The sequence below is a fragment of the Artemia franciscana genome, chromosome 2 (assembly GCF_032884065.1).
Source record: "Artemia franciscana chromosome 2, ASM3288406v1, whole genome shotgun sequence".
In the NCBI taxonomy this organism is placed as follows: domain Eukaryota; kingdom Metazoa; phylum Arthropoda; class Branchiopoda; order Anostraca; family Artemiidae; genus Artemia; species Artemia franciscana.
Window position 1 is genome coordinate 64,873,802 of NC_088864.1, and position 20,097 is coordinate 64,893,898.

At 36.3% G+C, this 20,097-nt stretch overlaps 1 protein-coding gene and 1 long non-coding RNA gene across 4 annotated transcripts in view; one reads left to right on the top strand and one right to left on the bottom strand.

Annotated features, from left to right (window-relative positions):
- The window catches only part of LOC136043953 (uncharacterized), a 107,869-nt gene that overhangs the window by 62,913 nt on the left and 24,859 nt on the right, over window positions 1-20,097 (bottom strand). Inside the window, exon 3 of one of the 3 annotated variants that reach the window (XR_010621762.1) lies at window positions 10,655-10,929. The exons of the other annotated variants lie outside the window; for them this stretch is intronic. This is a non-coding gene — a long non-coding RNA (uncharacterized LOC136043953). Of the gene's footprint in view, window positions 1-10,654; window positions 10,930-20,097 lie in introns of those variants that run through there. 3 annotated transcript variants of the gene reach the window in all.
- Window positions 1-20,097, top strand: part of LOC136043951 (DBH-like monooxygenase protein 1 homolog) — a 50,469-nt gene that overhangs the window by 14,227 nt on the left and 16,145 nt on the right. Inside the window, exon 3 of the mRNA XM_065729026.1 lies at window positions 6,142-6,246. Within this exon, the coding sequence (XP_065585098.1) occupies window positions 6,142-6,246 (105 nt within the window). The remainder of the gene's footprint in view (window positions 1-6,141; window positions 6,247-20,097) is intronic.

Here is a 20,097-nt window from a genome sequence, read left to right on the forward strand (position 1 = left end):
AATCGACTGGATTTATCAAAAAAAGAGAAAAAACAAGGGGGGCGACGAAGAGAAAAAAAAGAAAAAAAAAAAAAGACCGAAAAGAGGAGGACCGCACGATATTCAAATCTAAACAGTATTTCTGTAATGACCCTTCACTGCTCGCTTGAAGGTAATAAGGTTATTTGAGTTCCAGATTCCCAAGGGGATTAAATTCCAAATAGCCGGTGCAAAAAAATCTAATTAAAAAGAAGCTCTTTTAGTTGACGGTGTCTCGTGGACAATGTCACATGAATTTCGCGTTTCATAAGTATGCAAATCCTAATTTAAAGTGAATAAATTTTCAAATGATGATGGAAGGAGGTTGTTGAAATATTTAAAACAAAAAGTTACAATCTGAAAATCCCTAATCTTTGACATATCAAACATTTTAATAAGTTTAAAATGGAGGTTAATGTTATCTGAATACTGAAGAGGTGATACAATTTCAATTACCTTATTCTGGATGATCTGGATTCTTGCTTGCCCATATAGAGGATGAAAAATAGAATGATAAATCATTTTCAGGATTTTTTTTAGGAAAGCAGAATTTAAGACGGCGGATAACTCCAAGGGACCTTGTCAACCATTACGTAAGAAGTAGAGCAAAGAACTTGCGAAAGAAAATCTATTTGCAATTTGGAAGGACTTTTGGGAAGACCCTTATGAGTCAAGGCTCAAGTGTTTTGCAGGGTGTGTAAAATCGACTCCCATCAAACGCCGAACAGCTGAAAAAACAATTGCACTGCAACGGCTCCACAGAAACCATTCAAAAAACAATTAATTGAGGCTCTATGTTCTTCCAAAGGCCATTGTACAACTCCAAACTATAATCCTTGCAAGAAAACGTTTCAGAACAACCTTGGCATGAGAACTGATGCACTAATTACCGAATTGTGTAAGAAAATAAAAAGTGGAATTGTTGGTCAGAATTTCCGTGAAAACTGTGGAAAAATAGGGCCTTGGCACAAGATCTCAGTAGAAAAAAGACTACTTCACTTATGAATAGCTTCAAGCCATGTACCTCGCACTACCGAAGGAAAAGTGCATCAAATGGAAAGAACTTGCCTTTTTCACTGAGTATCCAGTTGATGTTCGATTATTTCTTACACAAGCACACTGACGTTCGTATTTCACCTGAAACATACAGGCAAATTCTGAAAACCATGAATATTTCTTTGAAAATGCCAGCGTCTGATCCTTGTCTGACATGTGAGCGATACTTAGAAAAATACAATCATATTGATGCGGATGATGAAGAGTTACCTGAGTACAAACCTGACATTTCCTGGAAAGATGAATGGTTGCTGCTCATAGATATGACTAAGAAAGCTACCCATAAGTATCAGGAAGATGCAAGCAAAAACGAGAGTCTCTATACTAGATTATAAGCAGTGGACCTAAAGAAGGTGATCTTTCTTCTAGAGTTGCCCGGAAATAAAGAGTCCATTTTGAGTCGTTTTTTAGTTTTCAACGAGACATTTGCAAAGGTACATCCGAAAGATCCAGGATCTGCTGGGTCATTAAATTCTGTGTGCTGTGGCATGAGGCACTAAGAGGCAGGGATCTGAGAACATTGTTGACTCTCTCTTTTTAGTAATCGCTGCAACAAGTGAAAGCGACGTCAGAAAACTCACATTCAGGAGGGCCAGAATAAAAACTGGGTCTTATACACAATCCTTGTACAAACAGTCAACCACGATTTCAGACCAGAGTGCATCATTCTCAGATACCTTACAGAGGGACACGCTCTTCATGCAGCTCGCGGAATTTATGATAATATTGAGGCGAAGCTGAAAGTTTGGAAAAAATATATGATTGTGCTGATTTTTTGACATGTGTCAGTGAGTCAAGGAAAGGAGTAACTGCTATCATAATGGACTGTTCCTTCCAGAGTGGGACACGAAAAAAGAGAGCTAGCACAAATAAGTTCAAACTGCCTTACTTCAAAGAAATTGTTGAAGCCGGGTTCCGTAAATGACCCTGAAATCTGTGTTATCACACAAGCTTTGAGAGCGATGAAGTTTAGATTTCTGACTTTCTTCAAAAGCCATTAAACTACAGGAAAATACCTGACCCAGATTCAACATCAAAAAGCATTTCCAGAGAAAAAATTGCGCCATTGTACAGAAATCATGCCCAATGATGCCGAGCAATTTTGGCCAATTTTGGAAAAACCTTCCGGTCACATCTGTTGCAGACTTGACAATACACGAAGATAACCCGTATGAAAAAATATAGTAGTCTGAAGGTGCATATTTGTCAAAACTTGGTATGTCAGCAGGCACTAGAGTATTGATAATATTTTCTTAATTTAAACAAGTGTAGATACTAGGTTTTGTCAGTTGAATTTCACATTGACCTCGCTAGGAAAACACTGACAAAACCTAGTATCTACTTTTTCTGACGTTTTAAAAAAAAACGACGGATTGTAATTGTTCTTTTTTGAATCAGTGAATTATTTTGTACTTTTGTGATATCTCAAAACGTTAAAAATAAAATTGCAAAAGATGCAGCTTTAAAAAGTAACTTTTTCTTGGAACTTACTCAGGTGCAGATACTAGGTTTTGATAGCCGTATGCTCACCGAGCTCAATCGGAGCCATGACCACTGAACAATCCATTGAATCTGTGAAGATTTTTCGTTTTTTCTGAGGTAAATTATCTGAGGTCATTCTTGTCACTAGCAACTTGAAAGGAACAAATACACGATTTCCCATTATTCCAGTATCCAACTGATGAGAACAATAAGATGAAAAATATTTTACTAAACTCTGACTAGGTGGTTACAGTGTTGGGTCGGTACTTAAGTACATGTAATTAAGTACAGTTCCAAGTACTTAAATACATAATTAGACATTTTTTGAAGAGTACTTTAAGTACATACTTATATACATTTTTGGTGTACTTATCGGTACTTAAGTACCAAGTACATTTTGTCTTGAACTTTTCAAAAGTCGTCTAGGAATTAGAATCAATTTCAAAATGTTGGGCTTATTATAAATGAGGAACAGGATTTTTATGTAATATTGCGAAGCGGCTATTTTTGCGGCGGCGAATTTGAATGTAAATCAATCCTGATATTTCCTGAAGAAATCACTGGGCTGCTGAATGTGTGAAAATCTAATCCAAATACGAGATACCTCATATAATTTATGAAGTTGGAAATTGGAGTTGTAATCCTTATAAATTGAGATTGGGTAGGCTATTTTTTGTAGCGTGTCCACCCTCGCTCGCAACAGGAATTTGTCAAATCCAAGGAGGAAGCAGAAAACAGTCTTCTGAAAGGAAAAGACTCCTAATGGATGAAGAAGGAAATGAAGAGAGGTTGGAACAGCTCTGCAAGATTCGTGTTCTCTTCCAAGTACCAGTAGCTCTGAAAAGCTGCCAAATTGTGAGAGAGCAAGAACCCCAAGTGGAGAATAGGGATTGACCCTATATTCAACCGTAATGACACGAAAAGCGCTATATTCGCGTGTTGAATCGAAGTATATAGCAATCAGAAGATCATTGACTAAACTATCTCGTGAAATTTACTTCTTTGCACCATTGCAAACATTTGGAGTACAAATCATAAAAGCTCGATAGGTGTTACGGCCCATTGGCTTGACTCCGATTATGTAAGGAAGTCAGCTGCAATTGCGAGCAGACGTTTTATTGGTACCCATGATTTTTCTGCTTGTGCTTCCCATCTAAAGTCTTTCAATGAAGACTTAAGCTTATACCAGACAAAAATAGTCAAAACAGTCACGGATAATGGCGACAATTTTGTTAAAGCTTTCAGGGAGTATGCTGCTCCATCAGTGACAGATAAAGAAAGTGAACAGCCAGTTTATGGCGTTTTTGGATTATTTTGATGATGGGTTTGACTGTGATGAAGACACTGTTGCCATAGAATATGTTATCCACATTCTCGACAACAGCATAGACGATATCAACAGTGAAAATTTTTATTTTCCAGAGAATTTGAGATGCTGCATTCATACCTTGAACCTGGTTGCACAAAAAGATAGTGAATGAGTATTGGTTAATGTTTCACTTCAAAGATTTTATCAATCCGACATGTCCCAATGCCAAAGAAAATGCCAAACAAATCATAGCACAAAAGCTGCTGACAAGTTTTTAGAAATTACTGGAAGGCGCCTAGTATCAGTGCCAAATACCACACGCTGAAACTCTCTCCATGATGTAGTAAAGTGTGTTGTAGACATATTTGATGCGGATAAGTTATCCAGTGCCTGCGATACATTGACAATTCCTAAGTTGTAGCTGGTGGAATTGGACCATATAGTACTGGCAAACCAGAACCAAGACAGCAACTTTTTTTGCCTTGCAAAAAATCGAAGGTTTGGCACAATGTATCTGTAATATGCACATACTCCTGTTCCCTCCTAAACACCCCGCTCTTTACGCTAATTTTTTTTTATTGTTTTAAAATTAGACTTGTGAGAAAGGGTCAAACTTTAAGGTAAAAAGCGGATCGTTTAGGAGGGAACAGCCCCTTTTATATACGGAGTAATTTCTGTCCGTTTTAAGTTTTAATGTTGCCCCTTACCTTCAGTTGAAAAACTTGTTTTTTTTTTATTTAATCCGTATTCTGAAGCATGCTTTGCCATTAGCAGAGACCATTTTAGGTGGTTTGCATTAACGCTTCTCGCATCTTTTCTCAAAGAAATTGGAGGAGAAAGCCTTCAGCGAACTAGTCATAGCTACTTGCTCTCACCCGAGTTTTATATTACGATGGTTGACTCCATGCTTGCAAGGGCAATAAAAAAAAACGAATAATAGACTTAGTGAACTTAGAAATGAAAAAACTGGTCATGCTTGTCTCCAGTGATGAGCTGGCTGAAGGTGCTGAGAAGTCCGGTACAAATGAGACTAATGATTTATTTTTGTTTATGGAAGATGGTGATACTGTCAGTGATCAAGAAGTAAATATAGACACTAGTCTCAAATCTGAATTCTTCAAATTTCTTCAGGACAGGAGGACCCTCGATTCTTTGAAAAACTATCTGAAATTTTGAAAACTGCTTAAGAACTCCAATATCCCTCTCCCATCATCTGCATTTGTTTGAAGTCTATTTTCTGCTGCAGGAGATGCATTGAATGCAAAAAGAAACCACTTAGAAGATGCTAATTTTGAGAAGCTGCTGCTACTAAAAGTAAACAAAGATGTCATGACTCTTCATTAAAATAAGGGTTTTTTTTCAGACATCATTTTTCGAAGTAGTGGGATATTAAACTGTGTTATTGATCATAGTGCTATGGCAACTGTTTAGACGAAGTTTGTATGGTTTGAACTCAAACTTCATTGACAGGTTTTGGTGCCAGATTCCGGAATCCGGACCAATAAAGACCAAACATATGTTGACGGATCTGTAAATCTGTCAAAAGAATGACCAGTCTTCACTGGTCCAGATTCCAGAATCTGGTGCCAAAATCTGTCAATGAAGACAGAACTGAGTTTTTTAAGTAAATGTAATTCATTGTTCACATTGGTGTGATAAGCAAGGTTACATTATATTCAAAGATATTTTGTTATTATCACAAGTCCGATTTCTACTAAGCTTACAACTTTTTATATTTTTTAAGGTTTTTGAATTGTTGTAATCCCTTGTCAAAATATATGCAAATATTTTTGCAATTACCAATTTTTTTTGCTCTTTAAGCAATTTAATATAAACTTCTCAATCCATGAAACTCTTCTAATTTCCACATAACTGTGGCAACGTCATTGTCTTACTGATGTATATAAAAATGACGTCACTCACATAATTTCACCCACCCCCCCTAAAATTAAGGCTCTTAACGTATTTTGTCAAACTTCTGACCTATCTAGATCGTTTTTTTAGGCCAAAATATCCCAGGATGCCGATTTTTCCGAAAAAATATGGAGCCGTTTTCGAGAAAAAATACATACATACATACAATTAACGTTATTTGTTTACTTTCAGGCTGACACAGCTGGATACTTTGTTTTGCTGGAATTGATCAAATAAATAAATAGAAACTGATTCTGGCTTACACAGAGAAGGAGAAGAAAAAAAAGGCTAAAAGGGGTTATTTTTTTCCTTTTTTTTAAATTATTACTTTGACAAAATTAATTCCTTTTGTTTACTTTCAGGCTGGTACAGCTGGATACGTTGGATTCGGTGTTTCCCCTGAAGGAAACATGAATAATGCAGATCAATGTGTTTTTGGAGTTCAGAATGGTTCTCCATATCTTAATGTAAGCACAATATTAGATTTATTATGGCCCATAATCAAAGATCACATCTGATGATTCTACAATTTTATGAGACACAAGGATAAGATTAAAAAAGAAAAATAAAATCATGAGAAAATCTTCTTCACGATTATTTAAACATATTGTGTAACTGAGTTTGGTAGTTCTGAGACTTGGTCATGAAGTTGCTTTTCACTAGAGGTACTTGACCCAATGACATAAAACTAAAAATATTTTTTACTACCTAAGCCCGTCTATTCATACCTATAACTGTGATTTTCTTTTGGTTGTTTCTAAACTATGAAGTTTTTAAGGAAGTACCATATTTTCGTCAGCGTTGCCAAGTTGAACCGTTAAAATTAAAACAGCCAAACTAATAAGTCAAATCTGACAACGATTTCTACCCAGATGATTCTCAAGGGCAATTAAACTTTCAAAGGAAAACTATACCTTCTTAAGCTGTTTGGTGCCATAGGTTTTTAGCTTATTTTTTATGACTTTTTGCCCACGTTTTTTCTTTTTAATTTGGCTTCCGCTAAATCCAAAATTGTATAGCCTCATACGGGTGTCCTTTTTTAAGATACATACGAATTTGCAGGTATCCGCTTAACGAATTCAGTTACTAAAATTCATTTAATTTTCACTGTCCCTGGTACTTGTGGGTCACTGAATGCATTTCTTTGAAATTGCTATTCAACGTTGCATTTATGTAATTATATGCAAGGCTTTCGGCAAAGCCAAATAACTAAGTCAATAAGCTTTTGGATGAAACTTTTCTCTCCATAGGCAGTGTCCTTTATGTTAATTTTTTAATTATTTGATTTTATCAATTATCTATTTGATTTTATTTTTTTTTCAATTATTTGATTTTATCAATATCAGTATATATCAATATTTTGATAAATATCAGTATCATTTGATTCAAATATCAAAGCAGCAAAAAGGCATATGATTTACAACTGTGGATGGTTTTAGATAATTACACCTAATATTAGAATTGTAATAAATAAACTTAAACTAATATTCTAAGTTCTCAGTATATCTTTAATCCTTCGTAATCCACTTCAATAACTTTACTACACGCAAATAAATACGTATAGCACATACTACATAATAACAAAGTATACATTAACGATCCGCTTATGACCCCACAATAAATATCTAACTGGGAAATGCCTTAAGAACCATTGAGCAAAAACCTCAATTATAAGTCAAAAAACAAAATTCACTGACCTTACTCATTGTGTGGATGTCCAAATGGCTTCAGTAAACTTTGAACATTTCTTATTAGTCATTGGGCTATCCCCTGTTTTTTTCTGATTCAAAGTAAGTCCATTAGTTTGAAGTTTCGATTTTGGGTACAATAAATTAAATAAATTAAAAATATAAATGCAGAATATTTGTAACCCAGGCAAAGCAAAAAGTCTGTCTATATTTTTATGGCACTTGGTATTAACCAAGTGACATATACCAATCGCAAATTCTGTCGGTCTGTCTGTCTGTCTGTAGGTCCAGGTTTTACTACTTTAGGCACTTCCAGGTAAGCTAGGACGATGGAATTTGGCAGGCGTATCAGGGACCGGACCATATTAAATTAGAAATAGTCATTTTCCCGATTTGACCATCTGGGGGGAGGAGTGGCGGCCGGTTAATTCGGAAAAAATAGAAAAAATGAAGTATTTTTAACTTACGAACGGTTGATAAGATCTTGATGAAATTTGATGTTTGAAAGGATATCGTGTCTCAGAGCTCTTATTTTGAATCCCGACCGGATCTGGTGACATTGGGGGGGGGGGTGGAAGGGGGAAACCTAAAATCTTGGAAAACACTTAGAGTGTAGGGATCGGGATGAAACTTGGTGGGAAAAATAGGCACAAGTCCTAGATACATGACAAACATAACCGGAACGGATCCGCTTTTGTTGGGGTAGTTGGGAGGGGGTTAATTCTGAAAAATTAAAAAAATTCGGTATTTTTAACTTACGAACGGGTGATCGGATCTCACTGAAATTTGATATTTAGAAGGATATCGTGTCTAAAAAGCTCTCATTTTAAATCCCGACCGGATCTGGTGACATTCGGGGGAGTTTGGGTGGGGGAACCTAAAATCATGGAAAACGCTTAGAGTGGAGGGATCAGGATGAAACTTGGTGGGAAAAATAAGCAAAAGTCTTAGATGCGTGATTGACATAATTGGAACGGATCCGATCTATTGGGGGAGGGGTTAATTCTGAAAAATTAGAAAAAATGACGTATTTTTAACTCACGAAAGAGTGATCGGATCTTAATGAAACTTCATATTTAGAAGGACCTCGTAACTCAGATCTCTTATTTTAAATCTATAATTACGGTTTTCAGGTATTAACTGATTAATGATGGGTCTAAGTTATTAAGAAAAACTGGTTGGTAAAACTAGAGTCGGCTCCTTACCCTAAAAGTTGTGTCTCTTTGGATTTCAAGTTGGGGCAGCAGGAAATAGATGTGTTACCCCCTACCCAAAACCGAATATATAGAGCAATAAGAATTAAACCCTGTTTGTTTCTAGAAAGCATCACTCGTTTCCATGACTTATAATGAGGTCTTTCAAAGTTTCTACGACAACTACTTCATACGAAGTGCCTCGAAAACATAATAAATAAAATATTTTACCCACTTCACTGCTTACTAAGGCAGCGCTATTGCGCTGTCTATCATTAAATAAAAAAAGCAAGTTTTTTAAATGAAAGTAAGGAGCGACATTAAAACTTAAAACGAACAGAAATTACTCCGTAAATGAAAGGGGCTTTTCCTTCTCAACGCTCCGCTCTTTACGCTAAAGTTTGACTCTTTCTCTTAACTCTACATTTTAAAACAATAAAAAAACTTTAGCGTAAAGAGCGGGTTATTGAGAAGGAAAAGCCCCTTTCACATACGGAGTAATTTCTGATCGTTTTAAGTTTTAATATCGCTCCTTACTTTCATTTAAAAAACTTGTTTTTTTTTATTTAATTTCTGAACGTTTTTGAATCAATGCATGTTTTGATTTTGGCTCTCCGCAGAGGAATAATAAAAAAACGGAATTTGTATATTTTTTTTTTTTTTTTTGGCTAAATGGCTTTCTCATAATTTTGATTGAATGATTTTGAAAAAAAGAGTGGGAGAGGAAGCCTAGTTTCCCTCCGATTTTCGGTTAATTAAAAGAGGCAACTAGAACTTTTAATTTTTTACGAATCTTTTTATAAGTAAAAGATATACGTAACTTATAAATTACCTTACGTAAAGAACTTTTGTATTCTCATGTTTTTATTACATATATGAGGGGGTTCGCCCCCTCGTCAGTACCTTGCTCTTTACACTAAAGCTTAAATTTTGTCCCAATTCATTAAGAATGACCTCTGAATCACAAAAGCCGCAGAATAAATAGTTGAAATTACTAAAAATACTTTAGCGTAAAGAGCGAGGTATTAGGAGGAGGTGAGCCCCTCATATGGGTAATAATTTCTGTTCGTTTTAAGTTTTAATGCTGCTGCTTGCTTCCAGCTGAAAAAAAACTTTTTCATATATATTTTTTCATTGCTTTTTTTTTTAAGTAATGCTAGTAAATCCTGCGCTCCCTTCATGGAAATTTTCTTCCCCCATGACAAATTCCTCGATGGAAAGTTCCCCCAGCATATCCCCCTCTTCTCAACCCCTCTCTCCAACCAAAAAATCCTCCTGAAAACGCCTGTACACTTCCCAATAACCATTACTATATGTAAGCACTGGTCAAAGTTTTGAACTTGTAACCCCTCACACGGGGACTGTGGGGGAGTAAGTCGTCCCCAAAGACATAGTTATAAGGTTTTTCGACTACACTGAATAAAATGGCTATCTCAGAATTTTGATCCGTTGACTCTGGGAAAATCATTAGCGTGGGAGGGGGCCTAGGTGCCCTCCATTTTTTTTGGTCACTTAAAAGGGCACTAGAACTTTTCATTTCCGTTAGAATGAGCACTCTCGCAACATTCTAGGACAACTGGGTCGATACGATCACCCCTGGGGTGATCGTATCAACAAAAAAACAACAAAAAAAACAAACAAATAAACACGCATCCGTGATCTGCCTTCTGGCAAAAAATATAAATTCCACATTTTTGTAAATAGGAGCTTGAAACTTCTACAGTAGGGTTCTCTGACACGCTGAATCTACGGTGTGATTTTCGTTAGGATTCTATGACTTTTAGGGGGTGTTTCCCCCTATTTTCTAAAATAACGCAAATTTTCTCAGGCTCGTAACTTTTGATGGGTAAGACTAAACTTGATGAAACTTGTATATTTAAAATCAGCATTAAAATGCAATTATTTTGATGTAGCTACTGGTACCAAAATTCCATTTTTAAGAGTTTTGGTTACTATTGAGCCGGGTCGCTCCTTACTATAGATCGTTGCGACGAACTGTTTGATTATTAAATGACGTCATCACGTCGTCACTATGATTTTTATCCACATGAAGTCTTTTATACTCGTAAATGACGTCACTATGTAAACGTCGCAATGTGACAATTATGACGTCATCTTTACCATAAATAGTGGATTTTTCAGGCTGTGGTCATCACTTGTTCAGTAAATCGCATGTAGTGATAATCTATAAAGCATATAATGAATAGTATATTTAGATACCTTGCCATTGGAGTTCCAGTCTCCTGTGCTGCAATCTCAATTTTGTGGGCTGTAAAGAAATATAGAAAATCTGAAACGGAAAAATGCCCAGTACAAGACAAAGAGGAGCTTAACTCTCATTCAAGTGCAAGGATGGAACCCAAACCAGCTATTAAGGCCGAGATTAGTAAAGAAAAAGAGATTCCAATAAAAGTGGCTCTTGATGAGGTGAAAAAAGAGCCGTTTTGTCATTTTAATATGAAGAGTACAGTCGAATCAATTGATGAAGAGTTGAAAATAAAAGAGGTCGAAGAGAAACCCCAGAAGACTAATGAGATGGAAGAAATACATATTTCTCAAAGTGGTATTATAACCCAAGCTTTGAAAAAAAGAGAATATGATATAAAAAGAAGACCGGATCTTTGCGGAACGACAGAATCTTCTCAAATCGGAAAAGACGAAGAAGAAATCCAGGAAAATGTTTCAGAAAATTCAAATACTTTTGCTCCTTCTACTCCTAGCAAGGAAAAAGTTAAACCTCTGTGGACACCAAAAAGGAAAAATAAAAGCAAAAAGAAAAGGTGGGTGTGAAGAAGAAGAAAAAGAAAAAAGAAGAAGAAAAGAAATTCAGTCTTGTTGTGGAAAACCATTAAATGAGGAAAACCAAATTCTACCTTTTTTCGGTTTGTTTAATTTTTGTATAAATTTATTTATGTATAAATTCTTTTCAATTACCTGTATTTTTTTCGTACTTTTATAGAAAAAAAGGAACATAGTCTTAAAGCTAGAAATGTTGAATTGATTGGAACGCTTGTTCCTATTAATACCTATTCCAAGCTTTCCATTAGGTCTATAGGCCCAGAAGTCTACAACAAAATTACATCAGAAGTAAACGGTAGACCCTTGAGTGCTTCTTTGTGAAGTATTGGTTTTAACCAATATTCTAGATATAGATTAATTGGTTGATATGGAGTGAGTTTATGCTTGAGTACTGTTAAAAGAGATTTTGTTTAATATGTTTTATGATTGGGTGAGTGTCAGTATGTATCAGATATTGTGATAACTTGAAGCGAATGAGTTTGGAATTCATTCAAGTCCCATACAAACACATCAATCTTAGATTGGTTGGTTAATATTTTAGTTGGGGTGGGCGAGGGTGAGGAGTAAGATTTTTCCTAGGAAGTATAACAATTGTTTTTTTTTGGGGGGGGGGGTCATCCCAAACACATTGACTTGCGTCTGGACTTATTGTGAACGTAATGTCGTAATATTTATTTTTGTTTAGTATTATGTAAAAATTTAACTCTTTTGATTTTGTAACCCACTAGTTAATAAAAAAGAGAAGAAAAACTCGCACTTCTGAACAAAAAAAAAATAAAAAAAAAACACAGTTAACCTTAGTTAACTATTTATCACGTCAAGAGTTAATTTGTTCAATCATGCAAATTGACCTTATCCGTAACCCTTAAAACACAGAAAGACGGAGGGGCCAAAAATGACTATAGTTTGAACAAATAACCTTTGTTTTCATTCAGCTAATTGAATGTGGTTTCTGTGGGCATCTAAATTGAAAAACAGTAACAGAAAGGTAACAGGAGGGTCGACTCCTCCTCAATACCCCACTCTTTATGCTAAAGTTTGACTTTTGGCTCTAATTATTCAAGGATGACTCATGAAACACAAGGGTCATTTAATAAGAATAATTAAGCTTTTTTTAAAGTTAAAATATTTTAGCGTAAAGAGCGAGGCATTGAGAAGGAGGCAACCCACCTCATATTCGTAATCATTGCTGTTCGCTCTAAGTTTTAAAAATATTGCTCCTTACTTTCAGGTAAAAAAAAAGCTTTTTCTTAAAGTTCTGATCATTTTTTAAATTATGCCGGGAAATCCAGCTCCCCCTCCATGAAAAATCCCTTTCCCCTAGTGGTGGAGAAAAGATCTTCTCACATACCCCTCAATGCCGAAAATCCTCCCCTTCTCCGGAAAATATCTGTATACTTCCCAATAGCAAAGTTCATAGCTTGCACCCCTTCCCCCAGGGCTGTTGGGGGTCAAGTCATCCTCAAAGACATAGTTAATCGGTCTTTCAACTATTCTGAACAAAACAAAATTCACTGGCCTTACTCATTGTGTGGAAGTCCAAATGGCTTCAGTAAACTTTGAACATTTCTTATTAGTCATCGGGCTATCCCCTGGTTTTTTCTGATTCAAGTAAGTCTGATTCAAAGCGAAAAGTCTGTCTATATTTTTTTGGCACTTGGTATTAATCAAGTGACATATAGCAATCGCAAATTCTGTCGGTCTGTCTGTCTGTCTGTAGGTCCAGGTTTTACTACTTTAGGCACTTCCAGGTAAGCTAGGACGATGAAATTTGGCAGGCATATCATGGACCAGACCAAATTAAATTAGAAATAGTCATTTTCCCGATTTGAACATCTGGGGGGGAGGAGTGGGGACCGGTTAATTCGAAAAAAAATGAAATATTTTTAACTTGCGAACGGTTGATCAGATCTTAATGAAATTTGATGTTTGGAAGGATATCGTGTCTCAGAGCTCTTATTTTAAATCCCGACCGGATCTGGTGACATTGGGGGGGGGCTGAAAGGGGGAAACCTAAAATCTTGGAAAACACTTAGAGTGGAGGGATCGGGATGAAACTTGGTGGGGAAAATAAGCACAAGTCCTAGATACATGATTAACATAACCGGAACGGATTCGCTTTTGTTGGGGTAGTTGTAGGGAGGGGGGTTAATTCTGAAAAATTAGGTATTTTTAACTTACACACGGGTGATCGGATCTCAATGAAATTTGATATTTAGAAGGATATCGTGTCTTAAAGCTCTCATTTTAAATCCCGACCGGATCTGGTGACATTCGGGGGAGTTTGGGTGGGGGAACCTAAAATCATGGAAAACGCTTAGAGTGGAAGGATCGGAATGAAACTTGGTGGGAAAAATAAGCAAAAGTCTTAGATACGTGATTGACATAATTGGAAAGGATCCGATCTATTGGGGGGGGAGGGTTAATTCTGAAAAATTTCTAACTTACGAAGGAGTGATCGGATCTTCATGAAACTTCATATTTAGAAGGACCTCGTAACTCAGATATCTTATTTTAAATCTCAACCGGATCCAGCGTCACTGGGGGGGGGGGCGGAAATCTTGGAAAATACTTAAAGCGGAAAGATCAGGATGAAACTGGATGGGAAGAATAAAAAGAAGTCTAAGATACGTGACTGAAATAACCGGACGGATCCGCTCTCTTCGGTGAGGTTGGGGGGGGGGAACTCGGGAAAATGAGGTATTTTTAGCTTACGAACGGGTGACCAGATCTTAATGAAATTTGATATTTAGAAGGACCTCGTAGCTCAGATCTCTTATTTTAAATCTCAACCGGATCCAGCGTCACTGGGGGGGGGGGGGGCGGAAATCTTGGAAAATACTTAAAGCGGAAAAATCAGGATGAAACTGGATGGGAAGAATAAAAACAAGTCTAAGATACGTGACTGACATAACCGGACGGATCCGCTCTCTTCGGTGAGGTTGGGGGGGGGGTAATTCGGAAAAATGAGGTATTTGTAGCGTCCGATCAAGCCAATATTAGCACAACGATTTCTGCTGAAATCACAAAACAAGTAGAAAAACTAAAGGACAGTATGCCATGAATTACGACTTCTCAGTTTGAAAAGATCAATCAAGCTGTGTACGAGAGTTTGAAGATCGAATACGACATGAAGTTTGAACTATACCATAAGTCATTACTGCGAATTGAAAAAATGATTTCGACCTATGAAAAGTCAGTAAATTCGCTATGGTGTGAGATTGACTCTTTGAAACAGGAAGCGAAGGCAACAAAGCTGGTCATACATGGCGTGAAAGAGGTTTTCGCCTCACAAACTGTGTCATCAAATCTATTGAACATTATGAAAAAAAGCTGGAAATTAGTGACCTCAGCATAGCCAATATAAGTGATGTTCGAAAGATTGGCAACGAGACAAAGGAGAGAGGGGCATCTTTTGAGGTGAGCTTCAGAACAGTTTTGTTGGCAAAAACAGTGCTGGGTGAAAGAAAAAAATTAAATTTCTGAGTCTTTGACTAAAGCGAGGCTACACCTCCTCAATGCTATTAAAGACGAAGTTGGAAATCGGAATGTTTGGACAATAGACGGAAAAATCATGGCCAAAATAGGGTCAACTACAAAGCGAATTACGAAGGTCGATGACATAATTGCATTGCCCGATCCTTCTCAACCAGTAATGTAACAAGACAAGGAATAATTGCATTGTGTCAGTGATTAATTAATTAGTTAATTTAGTGCGTTATACAGATGAATCGACTAGAACAGTTTGAAAAAAAATCCTCTGTACCTAGATTCTCTGATAAACACAACGCTATGTAAAGATGACAAAGAACAGATTGAATTATTTGTGGATATTATATCATGCAGATATGTAAGTGAGTGTTCGAAAAAGGTAAATAAGTCGGACTTAAGGGTTGGTCACTTAAATTGTCAGTCATTACAGACAGCATATGATGAAATATCTGAAGTTGTTAGTAGAAATAATCAATTTGATGTTCTAGCGCTGACAGAAACGTTCCTTACAGAGAGTATGGATAGAAAATGCTTGATATTACAGGTTTCTCGTTAGAAGTATTAAACCGCGAAAAGCTAAGGAAAGGTGGCCTAGCGAATTATGTGCGACAAGGACTCAATTGTTCGCTAATAACTGATTTTAATGTTCGTGTTGAAGGAATATTTGAGTCATTCTGTCTCAAGGTAAAATTAAATCATCAGGAAATTCTAATAGTGTTGGTATATCATAGCCCGTCAGGTGATACGGAAATATTTATGGATGAACTAGAAAAGCTTTTGTCAAAGTTGAAGTGTCATCAGTACCCGGTAATAATGCTTGGGGATTTTAATATGGATCTACTATCGTTAAAAAATAACAAAAGTCTGTTATTTCTTCAAAACTGTATGTCATGTGGTTACCTGCCTATAGTCCGAATACCCACAAGGATAACTCCAACGTCCGCGACTCTGATTGATAATATATTTGTATCTCACCAAAATATTGTTAGAAAGTTCGTAGAAGTGCTATTATTTGAAACATCAGATCATTTTGCTACTTTCACTGATGTACTGACGGATAAAAGTAAGATAAAGTCAGAACCGAATTACAGGCTTAATCGGCGAGATGAGTCAGAAAAAAATATTGCAGATCTGGTACTATTTTTTTCAAGCCCACGTTGATTCAGATTCAGCGTATTCGGCATTTATTGATTTAATTACTAGCAGTTATAATACCACTGTCCTGTGTTGAAGGAGCCAAAGCGTAAGCATTTCCCAGAAAACCATGGATGACACGGGGACTTCTCGTTTCTGTTAACAACCGCAAAACTCTTTATAAACAATATTTAAATAATCCGTCTGAAGGGAATTTTCACCAGTTTAAAGAATATAGAAATAAGTTATACCAGCTGAAAAGAAATGCAAAGGAAATATATTTTCAAAAGAGTTTTAAAAAAGCAAATGGGAACCCCAGGAAAACCTGGCAAATAATTAATTCGGTCATTAATCCAAATAAATCAGAAAAAATACATCATATAAAAGAACTAGTAAGTGAAAAAGAATCAATAAAATCACCGGAAGAAATTTCAAGTCTTCTTGGTTCATTTTTTGTAAATGTGGGACAAAAAATAAAAGATAAACTGTCGAATGCAAAATCAAAAAGAAAACTAATGACACAGATAACACCTCCAAAACTAAAGAAACAGAGACAATGGCAGAAATGCAAAAATTTCCGTCTGTTACATGTGATGAGGTAAAAAAATGCATTTGTGAAATTAAAGGGACAAGGTCAACGGGCCTAGATGGACTTTCTTTGCAACTAATACGAAAAGTACAACCAACAATCATTGAGCCACTTACAGCCCTTATAAACAGAAGTATTTTCCCTACTAAACTAAAAGAATCCAAATTAATTCCACTTTTTAAAGGAGGAGATCCAACAGTAATTGATAAGTATCGATCAATTAGCTTACTTCCAATTTTTTCGAAAATATATGAAAAGCTTGCTGCAAAAAGACTATATGAATACTTTGAAGCTAATAAAATTCTTTCTGATAAACAATATGGATTTTGGAAAAACAGATCCACTGAACTCGCAATTACGGATCTTATAATGAATATAAAATTGGCGCAAGATGATGGTTTATATTCTCTGGCGATTTTTCTAGATTTAACAAAAGCTTTTGATTGCGTTGATTTTGACATCCTTCTTGAAACACTAGAAGGATATGGGATAAAGTCGACGGTTCTTGAATGGATTCGGTCATATTTAACAAATGGACGTTGTAAAATACTTGCTAATGGTATCTTATCAGATTCATTCGATGTAACTTGTGGGGTGCCCCAGGGATCAGTTCTTGGACCATTACTTTTTTTAATTTATGTGAATGAACTTTCGTCTGATATCCCTTTGCATATATAATAAATTATGCGGACGACGCACTACTATTTCTAACGCATAAAAACCGTGAGCAACTAATTACAAACCCTGAAGTTTGCCTCCAGGCAGCAGCCAAATTCTTTGAAGAGCAGTTGCTTTCCCTTAATACAAAAAAGACGAAGTATATCATTTTTAAACATGGAAATGACCCAGTTTACGACAGCAAGGTAAATACGGCAGACCACGAAGAAATTGAAAGAGTTGACCACACTAAATATTTAGGTATAATAATTGATGAAAAGCTGGATTGGGCAATCCACATTAAATTTCTTAGTATGAAGCTGTCAAGAGCTGTTGGTATTCTCCATAGACTGAAATTTATTTTTCCCCATAAAATATTACTGATCCTATATTTTAGTCTATTCCACTCATATCTTTTATATGGAATAAGCATTTGGGCTTCAAATTATAAGTCAGAATGGAAGCAAGTTCAAATTCATCAGAATAAAGCTATACGTGCAATTTGCAAGCTTGAGCCTCGTCAGAGTGTGAAGGCGTTTTTAATAAGACTTAAGATATTAAATGTGGCTCGACTTCGAGAAAAAAATATTGCCAAAACTTTATATAAAATAAGCACAAATACCGCATCTGAGTCGTTTATGTCAGTTTTTCGATGGAATGATGAAATTCACCAACATGATACTCGGCATGCATCGCAACTAGTTACAGAAACGAGACGTCTCACGTCGTCTGGTTTTTCAATTAAATTTACCGGACCAAAAATATGGAATTATTTGCCAAATACTTTGAGAAATGCTAATAGCCTACCAGAGTTCAAAAGTAAGATTAAAAGCTTCTTAATGGAAAACATTGAATTAGATCCTAATTTCTTCTACCGATAGTTCTCTATGTTTTGTTTTATTAATTTACGTTTGTTTTCTTTTCTTTTCCCTTCTTCTTCTTTTCTTTTCTTACCTTATATTTCTATTCTTGATGATTGAATGAATACTGTCACCCGTTACGGGCAGTGCTCTCTTAGGGTGTATGTGTGTGATTTGTTTTCTTTTTGTTAATAAACGAATTGAATTGAACGGGTGACCAGATCTTAATGAAATTTTATCCTGTGACATTGGGGGGAGTTGGAGGGGGAAAACCGGAACTCTTAGAAAACGTGAAAATCGGGGTATTTTTATCTTACGAATAGGTGATCAGATCTTAATGAAACTTGATATATAGAATGATCTTATGTCTCAGATGCTCCATTTTCGACTCGAATTGGATCCAGGGACATACGGAGTTGGAAGAGGGAAACAGAAATCTAGGAAAACGCTAATAGTGGAGAGATCGTGATGAAACTTGATGGGAAGAATAAGCACAAATTCTAGATACATGATTGACATAATTGGAACGGATCCATTCTCTTTGGAGGAGCTGGGAGAGGTTAATTTGGAAGAATTAAAAAAATTGAGGTATTTTTAACTTAAGAACGGGTGACCGGATCTTAATGAAATTTGATATTTAGAAGGAAGTCATGTCTCAGAGCTCTTATTTCAAATCCCGACCAGATCTGTTGACATTGGGGAGGGGGAAATCAGAAATCTTGGAAAACACTTAGAGTGGAGGAATCGGGATGAAGCTTGGTGGATAGAATAAGAAATGTCGTAGATACGTGATTGCAGTAACCCAACTGGATTCGCTCTTTTTGGGGGAGTAGGGGGGAGGGGTTCAGTGCTTTGGCGAGTATGGCGCTTCTGGACGTGCTAAGACGATGAAAATTGGTAGGCGTGTCAGGGAGCTGCACAAATTGACTTGATAAAGTCGCTTTCCCAGATTCGACCATCTTAGGGGCTAAAGGGAGAGAAAAATTAGAAAAAATGAGGTATTTATAACTTACGAGTGGGTGATCGGTTCTTATGAATTTTGATATTTAGAAGGACTTCGGGACTCAGAGCTCTTATTTTAAATCCCGACCGGCATTAAGCCTCTGATTTTCCTTTTAAATCAATCTATTGGTTCTTAGAATTTTGTTAGAGCTCATACCATATGAGCTCTTCTTGCCTCGTCACAAGTGCCATTTGAGTTCTTAGCTCTTGTTATTTAAAGTGAAGAGGAGATTTCTTATCCATTGGATATAGCAGTGAGGCAAAGGGTGGGGGAGTGAACTAATAGGCTTCTGCAAACATGATAAGAGGATAAGCTACTTTGTACTCTTCGGACAATGATAAAATTGGAACAAAGTCCCCCACCACCACCCAAAAAAAGATTATTCGCAAATCTCTAAAAAGGAGGCACTTCCATGATTATAAACTAAACAACCTAGTAAGGAATTACAGTAGCCTCGAAACCTTTACAAAGCACTCAATTACAACCCATTGCATTTAGAAATTGAGGTCTTTTCTTAACTGAAAATATATACAAGTGCCATGGTTTGGTGTGAACTTTTACCAAGTTCATATTAGCCAACAAAGTGGTATTTAACTGGACTATTTCCAAACACCAAAAGATATCAGCTGAATAATACCACCAGTAGACATTGAACCGACAGACAAGGATCAATATTGGTGCTTCTACCCAGTGGAATGGTCAAAGAGAGAAGATTTGAGGCTTGAGACCCATCCCAAAATATTAAATAATTGACTATACGTCCTTTTTGTCATATTATGGCTATACAAAGACCTTCCTTCATTTACCCTTCCCTCTCCCCAACAAAAAGATGAGTCGAATACATTCAAATAAAACATTGACATTAACCATACTTACAGCCTGTTAAGCCTATTAAGGTGCTTC